Source organism: Syngnathus acus, chromosome 5 (assembly GCF_901709675.1).
Source record: "Syngnathus acus chromosome 5, fSynAcu1.2, whole genome shotgun sequence".
NCBI lineage: Eukaryota > Metazoa > Chordata > Actinopteri > Syngnathiformes > Syngnathidae > Syngnathus > Syngnathus acus.
Genome location: NC_051091.1, coordinates 1,823,207 through 1,840,471, shown reverse-complemented (window position 1 = coordinate 1,840,471; position 17,265 = coordinate 1,823,207). Strand labels below are relative to the sequence as shown.

Below are 17,265 nucleotides of genomic sequence, written 5' to 3'. Positions count from 1 at the left end.
CTATTTTGGGGTATAAATCGAAATGGACAACAAATAATGGATCAGTGCAGAGAAAATGTGGCTTTTCCTAGGATTCCCAGCCATATTACAACATATTTGATAGATTCAGTGAAGCCAATAATTGGTCTTTGCGACCCTAATAAATAATCAATAATCAATTTTTTTTAAAAAACTAAATTGTGATTTTTGACACGACTTTTTCTTTTTAGGAGTTTTGGCCTGAAAGAAAAAAGTGCCTGCTGCAGGGTAAACATTCCATGCCGCATAGTTCACCTGTTTGGAAACATTCCAAGGCTGTGATGTACACGGACATAAGAGTGGAGGGATTTATCAGAGTGCTGGACTCCCACGTACGTTTTCCAGGTCAAAGTCTGGGCAGGTCAAACATGTCACCTCATTTCCTGTTGCCAGGTTTCCCCATCACTTACACCACTATAAAGGGCATCTGACTTTCTTGGGAAAAATAGGGTAACCTAACTAAGACGTAAACAAACAGAGACCTGGTGAGGCAGCACCACCTTGTGGTGAGAAAGATAAATTACAGAAACATAACTTTAGCAGGATGGAAAACTGTGCGTGCGAGTGCGTTTGCACATAATGGTGCTCATTCACAAGAAATATATAACAATTTGAGCCAGTTGGATTGCACACTTTTTTTGCAGATTTGGCACGGGCATCAAATAGGGAAATCGCGAAATTCTTTCAAAATCCTACGTTGTAATTGTTCTTCTTCACCTGAAAGGTTTTGCAAACAATTCCATAGCAGTCCTAATTATTCAGAACATTGTGTTGCTGGAATTACACAGATAATAAGTATCATTTGGCCTTTGAGCTGATTTGATTTGTGGGGAAAAGATCACTCCCACATCTGAGTTGGAAAAAAGAAATCTGTTACCATGACAACACGAGACCTTGTAACAAGAGCGTGCACTGCTGAATTTCTTTTTTCCATGGATACAATCTAGTGCAGTCTTAAGGATGTTTCCAGAAAACTTTATTATTCAGTGCATGAACATAACACCACGTCAAGATTCTTTTTCAATCCATTTTTAAATATGTTCTTCCTTTTTTTTTTTATATATAAAAAAATAATGGGGCAATTTCATGAATAGACCTCTGTTTTATTTATCTACCCACCCCTCCCCAAAAGAACGCCGAGCGAATATTTAGAAAGGTGCTGTACAATGTACAAACATTTACATATCTGTTTCCTACGCCATGTAGAAGAGAAGCACACATATTGTTTTTTTTCCCTACGAAAGCGATGCAAGGCCACAGCATGATACAAGGATGAGGAAAATAAAGAGCTCAACACAAAAAGAAATCGTGTTTTCTGGTTGAACTGCCCTCGCTCACTATATTGCACAAAAACTCCCGATCGACAGTTTTGACACCGCATGATCTTCTGTTTGCTACAACGCTATGTTCCCTGAGCTCACCTGAATACCATAATCTTCAAACTCAGCGTGGAGTCAGTTCAACAAAAACACAAGACAAAATATTACACTTAAAAGACTGACTTCAAAGTCAAAGGTTCTCTGAATAAATAATATAAAAATAAAACATCTAAAAATAATCCTGATGTTATTTATGAAGTCATAATTTAGATGAAAGGTCAGCACAGAATACTAAAGCATGAGATTTTTTTTCAACAACTATATACTATATTTTTTTACCATAATACATTTTAAAAACCTAATAAACATTTCAGCTTTATTTCTGACCATTTCTGTCAGATGATGGAGGGATGGATTTACGTGAGCCTTCAGAAAGTTACAATTCTGAATATAGACTATTTAATATAATGTATAGACTTTAGAGCTATTGCACACGCTTTATAATCTTCTCATTGAGAAATTTTGCAGAAACCAGAATTGTGCTTTATGTTTAGAACATTGACAGGGGGCAGAATAGTAGTAATATTATAGTTATTGGTTGTGCGAGAGAGAGAGAGAGAGACAGAGATGCACAAATGATTTGGGAATAAAACCAAAAGCTGACAAAAGCTTAATCTACCTTAAATCTGTCAACTAACGTTCCATACACTTTACAGCATAAAGTAAAGACAAAGCAAGTAAGTGTCCACAGTAAAGCCATAAGTTGCGTCAGAGACCAGGCGTCAGTGACAAAAAGTCAGAAAGCAGCACACCTCGTCTTTTCTTTTCTCTCCTCAGTAGGCAGCGACATGACTCACAAGTTCTTATATAAAATGCCGTCTCGGCCTTAACACAGAACATTTGGCGACAAATCACACAAGGTTAAATATCATCAATCTGTTATGCTACAGGTGGGAACGGACGCAGTGCGGTTGACTTTAGTAGATATTTCCTGCAAAACATGACATAACATTCATATATATATGTATAAATATCTATATTACAATTCACAAGCGACTGCACACATTGGGTACGGCGGTGACCTCGAAGTGTCATGACGTACAGATAGATCCCCAAGCGGGAGAACATGGGACGATACCGAAATGGCGCTCTTAAAAACATGGAATGGCTACATGTACATAGAAAGGGAGTCCTTGGTTTACGACGGGCACAACATTCCCGGGTTACGAAGTGGGAATATATGGCCTGAGAACTCACGCTCGGATTGGGCAACGTTTAAATCTGGACGATTCCGGTTCTTAACTATTCTCCATTTGATTCTAAACGGGAACAAAGAGCTGTTTCTATTTCATGAACTTTTTATATTTGAATGGGAATCATAATGCTGCTATTGAAGTAGAGTCGCACTTGAGATGGTCTTACTGTCATTTCAGGTCATATTTCCGCCGTCGGAAAGGAACCTTGTCATAAACCGAGCACCCCCGAGAGTCAATTCTTATCATTGCTGTTGTTCTGTACGCTCAGTAAAGCAAAAAGCACAAGTTTCTGGTCATTTGAAGGAGGCTTAAGGAAGAGAGTGAACAGTCTGGAGTTGAATGCGGGATGGTGAAGAACTTGTCTTCTCGTGTGTCAAAAAGAAGGATGAACTGCATGCCAGATAGAAAAATATTCCTCAGTGAACTTCCCCTCCTTGCCTTGCATAATGGGGTGGATGGATGGATGCGATTGGCACAAAATCACACGGCGAGACCTTCTGCCTAACCGAGAGCAGCGAGTCGAGGCAGGGCGGCGATGGGGGGGAGGGTAGATAGAGGCTGCTACATGCCACCGGTGCACCCCCACTCCCCAAATAGACAAGCAAAGGGTTATAAAAGTGTCGCACTCTTTCTGGAAGCGCTCAGAACAGAAGACTCGGCACGTTATCCTACCAAAAAGGGTGTTTCAGGACCTCAGCCTGGGAGAGGATTCTTGCTTGGCTGGGAACTTTCCATTCACCAGGGCTAATGGGCGGGCCCCTGGCAGGGCTCCTGGCAGTCCTGGAGGTCATGGCTTCCACCTGGCTCTTCCAGTTCTCTGCGCTCTGCCTCCCGTTGATGTCTCCGTGGATGGAGTGTCTCTGGTTCGCTCTGCAGCCGTTGGATTGTCTGGCCGTGTCAAGGCTCGGTCCTGACCTCAGAGCGACTTTGCTGTCGCTGCTCCTTGATTCTTTGTGTCTGCGAATAGGCCGAGCCCTTTCCCCGAAACTGGCCGACCGTGTTCGAGTGGCCCTGTTCTCGCTGCGATTTGCTACGTGCGCGTGGCTCTGAGTACGTCTGGCCCCGCGAGGCTCGTCTTTGGCTTCGAATAAAGTCTCCCCTGCTTTCGGGCCGCTCGTCATCTTTCCCGGCATCGTCGGCGCCGCCTCGGCGTCCCGCCATTCGTCCCGCTCTGCCACCGAGCTCAAACTCCGCAGCCCTCGCGACGAGGATATGCCACTCCGGCGGTGCTTTGGACCGCCGGTGTAAGGAATGGACGCGAGGGTGGAAGCCCCGGTGAGGTATGGAGAGGACAAGGGTGATGTGTCCGAAAAAAACACCTCTCTGGTGGCGCTGGAGGGAGAAATGTGTTTTTGACCTGCAGAAAACGACATCAAAAGTTATGGCTGATTTTGAGTGAAATTTCAGGATATATCTAAAATAAACTGCCCTGTTGTATTGCTAATCATTTTGGATCTAGCCCAGAATTATTGTTTATTTATTTGCTCTATTAATTATTAACTTATTTATTTGATCTATTTACTTATTTCTTCATCGTAAGCGATCTGCTATTGTTCTATGCGGTGTGTTGAAGTTATTTGAGCTCAATTATTAAAATAATTAATTCATTAAATAAAAATGTCTAGTTGAAATATGAAATGTTGAAAATGTTGTGTGTCAGTTTTACAGTGATAGGAAGAGCCCTTGAAGCAAGCAGCGTTGGCATCTTATTTGGAGAAGTGTGCAAGCGAGAGAAAAGGCACTAAGGAACATGTTTTCATAATAATGTGTTTGAATCATTTTGGAGGGGGAAATCCAAAAATAGAATGTTAATATCTGATTTTGACCTTTTGGGGGTGAATCTACAGAACATCCTCCATGATAAAGTATAAATCACATATTCTGGGAATGTTGCCATTTAGCTCTTTGAGAGAGAACAGCAAGTTGTGCAAAAAAAGTCAAATCAATTGAACCTATAGTGCAATTTAGGTTCACCCTGAAATTTCCCCAGAGCCAAATATCCCGAACTCTTTATGAGTAGCGTGTGATCACATCTGTTCCACACCGTTAAAAAAATAAATCTGAACAAGAAAATGGAGGTAGCTATTACCAAGGTAGAAAGAGTAGAGACCAGGAAGAGGCATGTGAGGATGTTAGTGTTGGTGCTCGGTGTAGTAGCATACAGTAGAAGAACCTGCGCTACCTGCATGACAAAAAAAGGAAGAGATGAAGACCCAGCAGGAAGCAGATGGTTAGTAACCGAATGCGTAAACCACCATAATTAAGTACACGTGGCGTCCCAAGAATGAGCAGCACATCGTTAAGGAAACAGGAAGGTAGGTGGAGGAAGGCCGGGGTAAAATTATACATGCCGCTCCTCATAAAAAGGCTCATTTGGAAAACACAAGCAGCCCACCTGCTTGCACAAATGAAATCAATCTGGCAACAACATATGAATTTTAATTAGGAAACAAATCTAGAGGAAAAAAGGAGCATTGGGACTATAATTGCAAAAAGCTGTACACCCAATTGACATTTAAACACCTCCGTCACACAAATCCGCAAGATAACTGCTGAGCATATTTGAACACTGTTGCTAACCAAAACAGCAGCACCTCTAAATGATAGGATACTTGTTGAAAATTATCCAAAAATACTTTAAGTACTTCAAATGATCAATAATAAATTGTAAAATAATTATATTTAAAAAACTTTGATTCCAAAAATTAAAAAGAATTAAATTAAAAAATGAGAAATAGTCTAAAAAAATGACAGATATAAAGTTTACCTGTGCATGGGCCTTAGGTCTATCATTTTAGCAATAATACTGTTTGTAAGTAGCAACCGTTTTGAATTAATACGAATAAAAAAAATGAGAATAAGCAACCATTTTAAAAAGAAAATTAAAAAATGAGAATAAAATAGCCTCATATGTAATATTGGCATATTGATATTCGCACTTACTGCCATCTTGAGTCAAGCCAGCGCCGGGTCGGAGCAGCAGCGCCACTTTGCTTCCTCCTGCTTGGATCAGCTCAATGGCACGCGTATGCGAAATGCCTCGGGCCGGCTCGCCATTGATCTCCACAATCTCGTCTCCGACCTGCCCAAGCAACACACACGGTAAGTGTTACAGCAGGGTCACAAGTTCAGCTCATTAAAAAAAAAAAAAAAGGCTGACAAAAATAATACCTGCTATAAAAATAATACCTGATATTACTGTGATGCATGAAGCTTAAAAAAATATGTAGATAATAAAAAAACTACTTTGGCTGCTACTTTGAGGATTTCGTCTGCTGTAGGGGTGGTCCGGAACGTAACCCCCATAATAAACAAGGCATTGCTGTTATGACTTTTCATTCCATTTCAATGGGGAAGTATTGTGTGAATAAGATAATTAACAAGTGTGGTCTCAGAACTAATTACATTTGTTAGTCGAGGAACCAGTTCAATTTATCATCAATTACGTTGCTGACCCCAGGTTAAAGCCTGCGGACACACTTAGTTTGAAAACCACTCATTTACAGTGTACACACAGAGCCTGCAACAGCCTGGAGGGAGCTTCTATTATTGGAGACGACACAGGACGCATGTCCATCCGCCGTTTCCTAATCACGCCTGACGTTGGCGTGCATGCCCGCAGACCGCACAAGATGCATTCCCCGTAAGGAGCTTCTGTTCTCTTTCTCGTTCCAGCTTGAAACTAAATGATCATGACCTCCGGATGCTATTAGTTCATGAAGCGCTTTAGATAGGGGGTACATATGGAATGAACAACCGGGGCGGGATTGCGGCTTTATTGAGAAGTAACGCTTTGGCCACTCACGTGGATCCTTCCGTCCAGCAGGGCGGGGCCATCCTCGGCCAGTCTCAAGATGTACAGACCCATGTTGTACTCGGTCCCCCCTCGCAGGCTAAAGCCGAAGCCTCTGGGGCTCCTGTCCAACTCTACGGTCAGACAGCCCTATGCAGCATCATCACAATGTTACCATACAAAAAGATTCATGAATACAAGCGAACCTGTTCCATTGGCAGCCATGACGACAGCTCAGCAGACATGTGTCACATTATTTTGGGTCTCAGAAAACGCAGGAGACGAATTTAGAAACGGTTGGAATTCCTCTTGTTTGTTTCATTTTAAATCAATTGTAGTAATAATTAGAGCTACACAGAGGATTTGCCAAATAGGGCCAGTTTTAAAGGCTTCAGAATAGGAAGAAAATGAGATGGAAGGATTATTGTCACCTGGTTGGGTCCTGTCACACACAGAGCCCCCTGCTCCACTGGGATATTTTTGTGTTCAGACCAAGAGAGGCTATCTCGTTTGTCCTCCATGTCCAAGTTATAGCTGTCACACACACACCCACACACACACACCCACACACACCCACACACACACCTTGTCAGTTGGAGAGGCTGGTGTACATGCACTATGCTGCAGGCAAAACACTGCTCGATCCATTATGCAAAGTGAAAGAAAAACAAATGCAATGCTTGAGGCTCAGCGGACCAAAGCGGCATGGATGATGTATCGGGTGGTTTGAAATTTGCATTTTTGTAATCCCAATTACGCTTATGATACTTTTGTTTGGAAACATCTTTTGTACATGCTTGGGAATCTTACATCATATATTCATGGTGCATTTATGCTTGTTTTTTTTCACTTTTGTCCTACTGTCACCATTTTCCTCACAAAAGGTGGACACAAAGAAAAAGCCAAAGTGCAAATGACACTTTACATGATTTCCTTACCGTTCATCCTGTAGAGCCGAGCGTTGTCCGATAGCTCGATGCTGAAGAGCTGGACTCTGTCGAGCGGAGCTGGCACCAGAAGGAGGACCCTTGTACTCTAAAGGATTTGGAATTCCAACAGGGAGTAGCATTATCATAAGTATTTCATACTCCAAGAGGACACAATTGACTATCAGGGCACCACGGAGATCTATTAACGTTTGGATTCACTCAAGCCTTTTGCACTCCTCCACCAAAAACCTACATTTTTAATGTAGATGCTAAAATATTTATAGCTACTTCTCTTGCTTGCGTGAGGACCTTCAGCCTAAAGTTAACAACAACAACAAAGCAGCAAACCCACCGTCCTCGGGCACTACAGTGAGTGTCACCACGTTGCCGGCGTCCTTGATCAGTTGGACGATGTCGTTGTGAGAGAGCTCCAGGATGGAGCGACCGTTGACGGCCGAGATGCGGTCGCCCACGTGGAGCAGGCCGCAGCGGTCCGTCGGGCTGCCTTCGATGATGCGGCCAATCTTGTGAGGGATCACTGAAGGGTGAACAATCACATGTCAGATGGTTGGACTGGCAGATGGATTGATGGATTGCAAATAATTGAAGGAGACTTAGATGTTTCATTGGAGAACGGCTGACTATCTCACCTCCGTATGGGGGTCTGCTCTTGGATGTGAGGATGACGAATCCGAAGCCCTCAGAGTCTTTGCGGTGCAGCGTGATGTCGAAGGACTCGTGATCCAGGGCGCTGGGCATGGGCAACCGAGGTAGTTTGGGGGAGCCGTTGACCAGCGTCGGCGTCATCTCCTGAACCTCCTCATCTGTCGCGTCTGCCGTGATACGATTCATAAGAGGCATTTCTGAAGACATAAGTTCATTTTTTACAAAATGTTTGACAATTTAAATCTTGTTTGTTAATATTTTGTTGTAGCCCTAGCGCTCACCTCGATAGATGACCTTCCTGCGCACGGTCAGCATGACTTGACCGTTACGGGCAGCGTTTGTCATGAGGTCCAACACCTGCTTGTGCGAACGGCCCTTCACAATCACACCGTCAATACCGATGAGCTCGTCCCCGGCTCGAAGGCGGCCGTCCTTTTCCGCGGCGCCATTGGGCACGATGGCCCCGATGTACACCTGGGGGAACACGTTCTGACGGGGGGTTAGTACCTTTCAACCGAGTAGATAGTAGCCATTGATACGATTAGTTGATTTTACTACTCCGTATTATTTCGCCGACACTGAAACAGAACTAGGTAAGCTTCATTTGCTGTGACTGTTTGTATACTTACTGGCTGCTGAGGACCTTCTCCACCCAGAACACGGAAGCCAAAGCCCGTCTCAATATCCCTCTTGAGGAACACATCAATATCTTTGGTGTGAGGCTCTGCGGAAGATAAACAAGTCAAAGGTTATTGTTTTACGCGTAGCCTGCGAAGGCGTTGACGCGCTTACGTCTGCTGTCCAGCAGGGCTTTGGATTTCAGGTACAACTCGGTGGCATCTCGTTTGGGGGAGTCGTTGGCAGCGCGCAGGGTGCTCGTGTTAGAGTGGTAAGGCAGCGCCTGGGGAGCCGAATCGCCGATGGCGTTCAATGTCTCCGTGCTGGCCGTCATGTCTTGCCTCTGTGTGGATAACATGGTTAAGTTACCCGTCCATCTATTTTCGATATCATTCAACGGACTTTAAACGAGAGGCAGGGTTCACCCTAAACTGGTCACTAGTCAATCACAGGACACAAACAAGCATTCACCTCTAAAATCAATTGAAATAGACTTTTGGGTGCCATTAGATGACAGTATTGGTCTTTAAACACCTCGGGGATCTAATCTTCAAATGATGAGCAGTTTTTTTGACTTTTCTTCCATCCAAATCCAAGTTTGAGGTGGTTTGACAATCGCCTTGACAGTCAAGCAAGGTTTTATGATGGTGACAGTGTTAGATGATTCATCATGAAGTCACTTGTGGGATTTTTGTTTTGTTGAACTACACACAATAAAAAAAAAAACAATTATGTTCCACTTTGCCCCTTCCACTGTGGTAATAGAAACAGTGAAAAATAAAGGCCATTTTTCACTTTGCTGCAATTGGGGCGCTCAGCTGCAGGATTGTGATTTCCCTAAAGATTTGACGCGCCTCCTCATTCTAAAAGGGCCATCTTCTTTTCTTCCAAAGTGTTGTTGTATTCATACCAGCACCCAAACCAAAGGTAGGCTCAGCCAAGCTTAATAAGCATGTCAATCCCCTAACAATGATCCCCCCCCAAAATCGAGAAAGGAAGCAATTAAGACTTTTCCAGGGCAAAACAAAAGGAGGACCTCAGAATCATAATCAACATTCTCATTTCCATCATTTAATTTGGCGTCACGGAGGGCTTAGCGGTTAAAGGGGGCAACAATGGCCTTGGAAATGAAACCCAGTGCTGGGAACAAAAACCGTGCGTCTACTCACAGGCTTGAGACTCTTCACGGGCGACGTTTGACCTACGAAGAGAGAAACAGAAATGTGTCAAACCGCGAGATGGCACTGCCTCCCCGGGCGGAAATGAAAAAGCTGCTCTTGCTCGATTAATGATGGATTGTACATGCATGTGATTAAAGGTGGCCAGGGAGCGGGGCCCCCGCTCGTACACGCAAACGACAACACGGTCCGAGCAGGGCTGCTAACAAGACGGCTGAGCGCATTACAAGCGTGCGTCTTATAATTTCCCTCAACACTCTACGCTTGCTCGCTCTATCTCAAGCATTCAGATTGTTCCCTGCAGATCATCTCTAAAACACCCCCTGCTGATGCATCCCCCCACCGACCCCACTTACTGCATTAACTCGATTAACAAACAGTCCTCGGGAGCCTCGGGGACCTCGCAGTGCTGGACTAACGCTTGGCGTGATGAGGGGTTAATGGAGCCAGATGGAAGGAAAGTGCTGGAGTATGGCTGGAAGGGGACAGTAGTCTGTGGGGCTGGGAATCTATCAAAACTGCTGAGCTAGGCGGGCCTGGGTTTGCAATATGCTACATTGTGGGGTAACGGCACATTTAATGATTTCAATTCAAGATGATGCTGAAATGAAATTCTGTGTGATGACAGTAACTGAATTGCTGGAAGATAAGATGTGAGACTATAATCAGTGAGAAATGTGAAAGGAAGCAAAAATATCTGGAATGGTTTGAATCAGCCAACAAAGATGTGCTAACCCTTTTAATTTGGGAACTATTTTGTGAAAATGTTGGAATTTTCCAAACATGATCAACGGTTCAATTTGTGTCCTGAATAGGCCAAACAACCTTGAATGGTTTGAATCGGATGAAAAACATGGACTGATGAAGTAAATATTTAATATTAGGAAAAGTGGACATTTTTGGAAAGTAAAAAAAAAGAGTTTCCTACATGACCTTAATTCTGGGAATATTCGGCTGTTGGAATGGTTTGAATTATTCAGAAAGGTGGAAGGAAAAACTAGGTCCAGAACACGTACCGACCTATTTCCAAATTTGCCCCTGGAGAGCTCCACGATTTACTGAGGCTTTTTAAAGACCTCTCCAACACTGCCAATGCTCCATTGCTTTTGATCAAAGCCAATCCAGTGAAAAAGGGGTGGGAGGGGGGGGGGGGGGTTCATCAACTCACGCGGAGAATCCCCGCGGCTTTCGGAAATGACGGATGCGTGAAGAGACTCCTCCCTCTTGGAACAAAGCCCATCCCCACGCTTATGTAATTCCCGCTCTCTCCGAGTTGTAACAGCATCACGCCTTGGGGGAGGGTGTGGCGGGGTTCTGCAGGACTCAACATACATTGTGGAACCACCTTAGAGATGTACCCAGATGCACTTATGTTTGTAAACCCGGAATCTCATTTTTGGGGACCTTCAAAAACTGAGGACTCTGTCTAATTCATCAGTCAGGAGTCGGACTAGATCGCTCATGACCCCCTGATTCCATCAATTGGCAAGATTTTGGAAGATTAGCTGCAAAACGGACGCCCTACCTCCACGCAGCACGACCACGTTGACCTCACTCCCTACAGGGAAGTCTTTGAGGATGTCTACCACTTGTGCGTGGCTCAGAGTTTGCACGTTCTCCCTGTTGATCTCCTTGATGACGTCCCCTTTCTGAAGGCCACGGCACCACTGGGCGTCCAAGATCATCTTCACCTTCTGGCCCAGCGGGCAGTCGGCGATAGCGAAGCCGAATCCGCCCGGTCCCTTGATCAGCGGCACGCTCACCAACTCCGGCTGCAGCATCCCGGTGGCCGGGTCGCCCTGCCTTCCGTTGGGCAAGGCGGCGACGACCGGCCGCCCGCTGGAGTCGGTGGTGACGTAGTGGAGCTCCTGGGAGGAGCCGTGCAGGACGTCGCCTTTGACCAAAAGCGGCTGCCCGTTGATGAGCGGCACGGCCGTCACCACCTCGCCGCCGTGCAACGCTTGGTTGGCCGGAGGGGGCGGCGGCGGCAGAGGCTCGTCGCTGTCCAAATTCACGTCCGGGGGAAGTGCATAGCCACGACAGAGTACCATATCCACGTACTGGTTGACGGGAATGGACTGGAACATCTGCACCACCTCCGGATGGGTCTTCCCCAGAACGCACAATCCATTAATCTCCACGATCACATCACCTAAAATGCAGGAACAGTGAAATCAAGCCACGTTCCTTTCACTGTCACCGAAACCCTCCCTCTGAAATAGTCTGCGGCTGGATCGTCAATCTTCTTTGCAGATAACACAGAGACAGTTGCCTTCATCTCATCTCAGACAACTCCTCACAGTAGCAAGGGAATGAATATCAAGGTCAGAAGAAGAAGTATTACACAGTGTTAGCTTAATGCTTTTGACCGCGACCCAGTTAGCAATATTGGAAGGCGTCTGGTATTATTGTCGATCAACAATCCATTGAAAAAGCAGAAAATGTAGTGTTTGGAAATGTGCAGCTTTTGATGCTTGAACCTCAGCTGTCACAGCTATGGAACTTTGAAAGAAGATTGGTTTAGATCAAGAAATTGCAGCACTAGCATCTTGCAACTTACATTGGCTATAAAAAGACAAAATACATCATTTAAAAACTGGATCCAAACTCTGTAAAACTCAGTTTTTTTTGGTACTTTCGAAAGGATGCAAAAAAATGTATACTATATATATAGAAATAACGTGGTTGTACAAGTGGGATGTAGCTGAATACAAAATTACCCAGTCCCAATGGATTGAAATGGATGCTAAATTGGAGTCAGCGAACATCTGCCACCAATTAAAATGCCTCTGATTAACCCCGTATAAATTTCAGCTCTTCTAATTGACTTTTTTAAATTAATTATTTTTTTCTCCCTATACATCTTTTTTGCATTTATTTTTCACAGAGGTCTTAAGGTTTCATGCTATTACTGGCTACAATTTGCAACTCTTGATAATTCCTTCCAGTGTATATTCTTATTGTAGTGTTCATATTCCAAAGTGATTCCATTTCTGTGCTGGCTTTTGTGTTCCTCACCGGATGCCATTTTGTTGTCTTGGGCGGCCGGGCCGTCACGGAAGACATTTTTCACTTGCAGAAATTCGTCGGTGCGGTCACCCCCGATGATGGTGAAGCCGAAGCCCTGCGAGCTCTTCTTCAGCGCCGTGCGGTACATGTCGCCTTTCAGCTGGTTGGGGTCTGCGGTGAAGCCAGGCACGCCGCTCTTTCCTGCAGACACACATCGGAATTCCTGACTTCCTCTTGGTGTCCTGATAATGGACTGAACTTCATTTCGTGTTTTGAAAATTGGGCCCAATCTAATTTGTTATTGAATAGCCTCGCTCTAACAGTATTATACTTTACAAAGAAATTAATAAAATAAACAAATAATAATAAATAATTAGCTAGATTGTACAGAATTTAAAAACAAACTGGGCATCACTATCTAAACCCAAATTGACCGAAATGCACTGAAATACCTTCCTCGCGTCCTTTGGGTTTTTCCGAACGCTCTGTACGTTTGTGAGCAGTGTGCGAGGAATTTAAATGTGAGCGTTCTCATTCTATCAAATGGTTGAGCAGTTCAAAACATCCAGCGCCGACGTGCGCGGCAGCCAGCGAGGAAGGGCGCTTTATCACAGCCGCCGTGGACTCCAGATGTCCACATGCCGTTACTGTGTGGATCAAGCCACGCTCATTTGCATAATCACATTCAAATTGCTCGATAAACTCGGTGGGGATTTGTTGCGCTTCTTCCTCTGTGTAAATGACAATTTGACTGTCTGACTGAAATAATGCAGGAGGACAAGAGGTAATGGTAGAAGTGCCAGATGTACACACATGACAACAGTAGAGTTATGAATAGGAGGAAGATAAAACAACGGGAATATTATTTCTGCAAATATACATATGGTAGGGCTGCAAATATATCCAAAAATGATCAATACTGCCATATTGGCCCATGCGATATGCATATCGCAAAGACATGCAATAAGTTTCTTATGGAATTGTTTGCTTTTATCCAAATTGGACCGGCCTGACGCAAACTTAAATGTCCAATAGTTCAATATTATCTCGATTACCGTATTTTCCGGACTATAAGGCGCACCTAAAAACCTAAAATTTTCTCAAAAGCCGACAGTGCGCCTTATAGTCCGGTGCGCCTTATATATGGACCAAATTCCTAAATTTAAACTTTCCCGAAGCATTGTGTCATGAAATCAATCATAAGTGGCCCGCTGAAGACTATGAATCATGAACCAAAAAGACTATGCATCATTATTTTGTGATTATAAAGTAACTTGTTGCGTCTGAAGTTGAAATAAAAAAGATAAAATGGAGAATGATTTGATTTGGTTGAAAAATCTGACATGATGCATTAATGGTGCGCCTTATAGTCCGGTGCGCCTTATATAAGGACAAAGTTTTAAAATGGGCCATTCATTGAAGGTGCGCCTTATAGTCCGGTGCGCCTTATAGTCCGGAAAATACGGTAATTATAATTATTTAGATGAGAATTTTATTTCTTTTTAAATTATTTATACATGAAAAAAATTAATTCACCTAACGTGCACCGACCGGGGCACTGGTTGAAATTGATGATTGGGTGTCGGTGCATGCACACAGTTTTCGCATCACACGTGTGTACTGCATGTTCCCTTGCAAAGTACAAGTTTGATAACACACGTGTAATTAATACATAATAACGCAAGATGTTGTGGTTACATCACAGCTGTGGTGTGATAAGCTTGTCAAGTTGCATCATTTGTAATCGGAGGAGCCAAAGCGGTTTCGTCAGTCTTTGCACACCTGTGTTTGTGTGCGAAGGGGTGCGCGAGGAGATGGCGGCTTGTCTGATTATGCTCGCTTCTGTCTGTGTTGTTCCGACAGCTGTTTTTAGTTGGCTGAGAGCCTACCCCCGTGCCCTCGCTCGCGGACGTTAGCAGCCTGTTGCAATGTACGGTAATCCAATCCTAATGGACTGCTGCTTGCGTTAAAAGCGCCGACCAAAAAAGAAATAGTCAGCATACGTTAGCCACAAACAACTCATCCTGACAATCACGTTTTAGGTTAATTGAAGGTTGTTGACCTGCGGGAACCTGCATTCATCACACTGGAACAAAAAGTCAAGTGTGCACACAGAACGGCAAAAGCAATTAAAGTACAATTATCGTGCAGAAACTTGGTGGAGCGTTTAAGATCACCCGCAATATAGTATAAGGAAGAGAGAGAGGGAGAGAGAGAGAAGAATGGAAGGGTTAAGATGTTAAAAATGCTTGAATGCTATACCATGAGACGTCGCAGCCTTCTTGATGGTGGCTGTCCCCTGGCTGAGCCTCTTCTTGGCCTCCAGGACTGGGTTCTCAAACTGGGTTTTCTGATTTATGTGGCTGCAAAAGAAACATACAAACAGCTACATGAACATCAAATATAAAGATTACATGTAGCGAGCACGGCGCGTCGATTGGCTGCAGTCAATTTTGCAGGAGTCCTCATCTCGAACGAAGCCGAGAGCACCCGTTATGATTAATCCACACATTAATAACGCAGCACACGTACAGCAAAGTCCAGCTTCTGTAATGGCATTCAGCCATTTAATATTGAAAGAAATGAACTCCCTCCACCAAGCTTGTGAAAAAGCAAGCTAAATTGCCCATTGTCCCCCTGGCAGGGAAACCAAAAGCCATTGTTCCACAGCGAAGCCGAAGCTCTCCATCTATCTGGTGTCCACTCTGCTTGACCAAACTACATCTCGCTGCTGTCATGGTTGCCGAGCAGGATTCATCCCATAGGCTGACCAATAAAATGCTGAGTGCTCTCTCTCTCTCTCTTTTTTAATCACCTCTCTTAATGTCGAAAAACACTTCTGTCACAAAGCCTGGGGAGGCCACACTGAATTCATAGCGATGTGCTCAAACATCAGGGGGACTGCTGATCTTCCTCGCAGGAATTTTGCATTAGTCAGGAGCATCCGCGCTGGAGATGAAGGCAGCGAGACGTGTGCTGGATTTCTGATGTTTATTTTTAAACATTAACATCCCGTGACATACAAACACTGATCACGTGCGGGCTCGGAATGTTGCCGCTGCACGCCAATAACTTGACTTGCAATATCCATCCCTCCAAAGGCATAAATTAATAAGACTTACTCCACATAGTATGTGCCGTACTGTGGGTCGTCAATTTCCTCCCAGCCGTAAGGTAATTCTGCAGAGACAAAGAGGAGGGAGACAGATGCCCCGTGTTCTGTTTAGAAGACAAGCATCATCAGGGTCTCATGTTGTTTGACTTGGAAACAGCCCGGGATCATTTAGAGAACATTTTGAGCAAGCGGGCGTGGATGCAAAGCCCCTGATGAACAGATGAGGCAGAAGGGGGGGGACAAAGGAGAGAGAGAGAGAGAGAGAGAGAGAAAGGAGCTCTTCATGCAAGAAAAAGCTTTTCAGAGAGCTTGCTTATTTCCTTCAGCCTGCTGAAATAATCCATTAAAAATATAATAACAGGCTCGGAGAGTCCCACTGGTCGGGTTGAAGCTCGGGGTGCACTTAAGGCCTCTCTATCAGCATCCCCATTGAAATGCATCAAACAGAGCTCATGTGAGGAAGCTTTTTTTTTCCTTCACATAGTATCTTGTTTGAACATGCAAGCGAGTTTGTGATCTTTTGGGGAAAGAGCATTTCCAGCCAACACATGATACCACATGAGGTTGATTTGAAGTACTTTTCCCAACTGTGACCAATAAGGGCTATATAAATAAACTTGTCTGTCGGTCCATAAAGGTCAGAAAAACGATCAAAACAACCTTTTGTTATCTGCCTACTTCTCAAAATGTGGTTACAGATTAAATCTGTCAGTTTTGGATTTGCACCAGCACCTTTCATTTGGAGTCTGGACACAGAGAGATTAAAGCCAAAAGGTAAAGGGCGCTTAAATGACTTTTCATTGGATGTCTCGATTATCCTTAGCTAACGGTGTTTGCTTCTGATAAGCGGCACATATACGATATCATCTATTCATACCTCCATCCTCGCATTTCTCGGGGGGCTTTGCCTTCTTGGCCAAGCGGGGGTCCAACCACGTGGTCGTCTTGGTGTTGTGACTGCCGAGTACAAAGAGGATCCCGTCTTGTTAGAGAAAAAGTAAATGGTGCACTGAAGAAAAAAGTTGCCCATCCATATCGTAATTAATACGTAATACGATCTCACGTCAGATATTATATTTGGTTCGAACAGCAAGAACATACGCATGTCACACGGAACTCACTCGATGAAGTAGACCATGCCTGTCTCAGTGTAAGCCATCTCCCAGTTGAGCGGAAGCGGCTCCAGGCTGTCGTCGCGGGGAAGCGAGCTCCACGTGCGGAAGTCCATGCTGCTGCTGGACTGGGCGTAGCTGGGCACGGCTCGCCTCCAGTCGGCCTTGTGCTCTGCGTGGCGCAATGCAGAGAGAACTTATCTAGACTGTATGAAGGCTGTTCATCCTACACATGCATGTTTGCCCGCCCAA

General features: G+C 44.4%; 1 protein-coding gene across 5 annotated transcripts in view; it reads right to left on the bottom strand.

Moving 5' to 3' along the window:
* Positions 1-978: 978 nt before the first annotated feature.
* Positions 979-17,265, bottom strand: part of LOC119122681 (membrane-associated guanylate kinase, WW and PDZ domain-containing protein 3) — a 72,177-nt gene continuing 55,890 nt past the window's right edge. Inside the window, exons 5-22 of one of the 5 annotated variants that reach the window (XM_037251147.1) lie at positions 17,023-17,185; positions 16,779-16,858; positions 15,909-15,966; positions 15,049-15,149; positions 12,796-12,987; positions 11,303-11,929; positions 9,769-9,800; positions 8,774-8,942; positions 8,611-8,705; positions 8,263-8,470; positions 7,966-8,178; positions 7,668-7,853; positions 7,325-7,421; positions 6,818-6,920; positions 6,399-6,536; positions 5,537-5,675; positions 4,683-4,775; positions 3,846-3,950 (exon numbers count right to left, since the gene is read on the bottom strand). In XM_037251147.1, coding sequence (XP_037107042.1) covers positions 4,726-4,775; positions 5,537-5,675; positions 6,399-6,536; positions 6,818-6,920; positions 7,325-7,421; positions 7,668-7,853; positions 7,966-8,178; positions 8,263-8,470; positions 8,611-8,705; positions 8,774-8,942; positions 9,769-9,800; positions 11,303-11,929; positions 12,796-12,987; positions 15,049-15,149; positions 15,909-15,966; positions 16,779-16,858; positions 17,023-17,185 — 2,651 coding nt within the window. In that variant the 3' untranslated portion in view covers positions 3,846-3,950; positions 4,683-4,725. Of the gene's footprint in view, positions 3,951-4,680; positions 4,776-5,536; positions 5,676-6,398; positions 6,537-6,817; positions 6,921-7,324; positions 7,422-7,667; positions 7,854-7,965; positions 8,179-8,262; positions 8,471-8,610; positions 8,706-8,773; positions 8,943-9,768; positions 9,801-11,302; positions 11,930-12,795; positions 12,988-15,048; positions 15,150-15,908; positions 15,967-16,778; positions 16,859-17,022; positions 17,186-17,265 lie in introns of those variants that run through there. The other 4 variants (XM_037251149.1, XM_037251145.1, XM_037251146.1 and 1 more) reach the window with 4 other exon arrangements.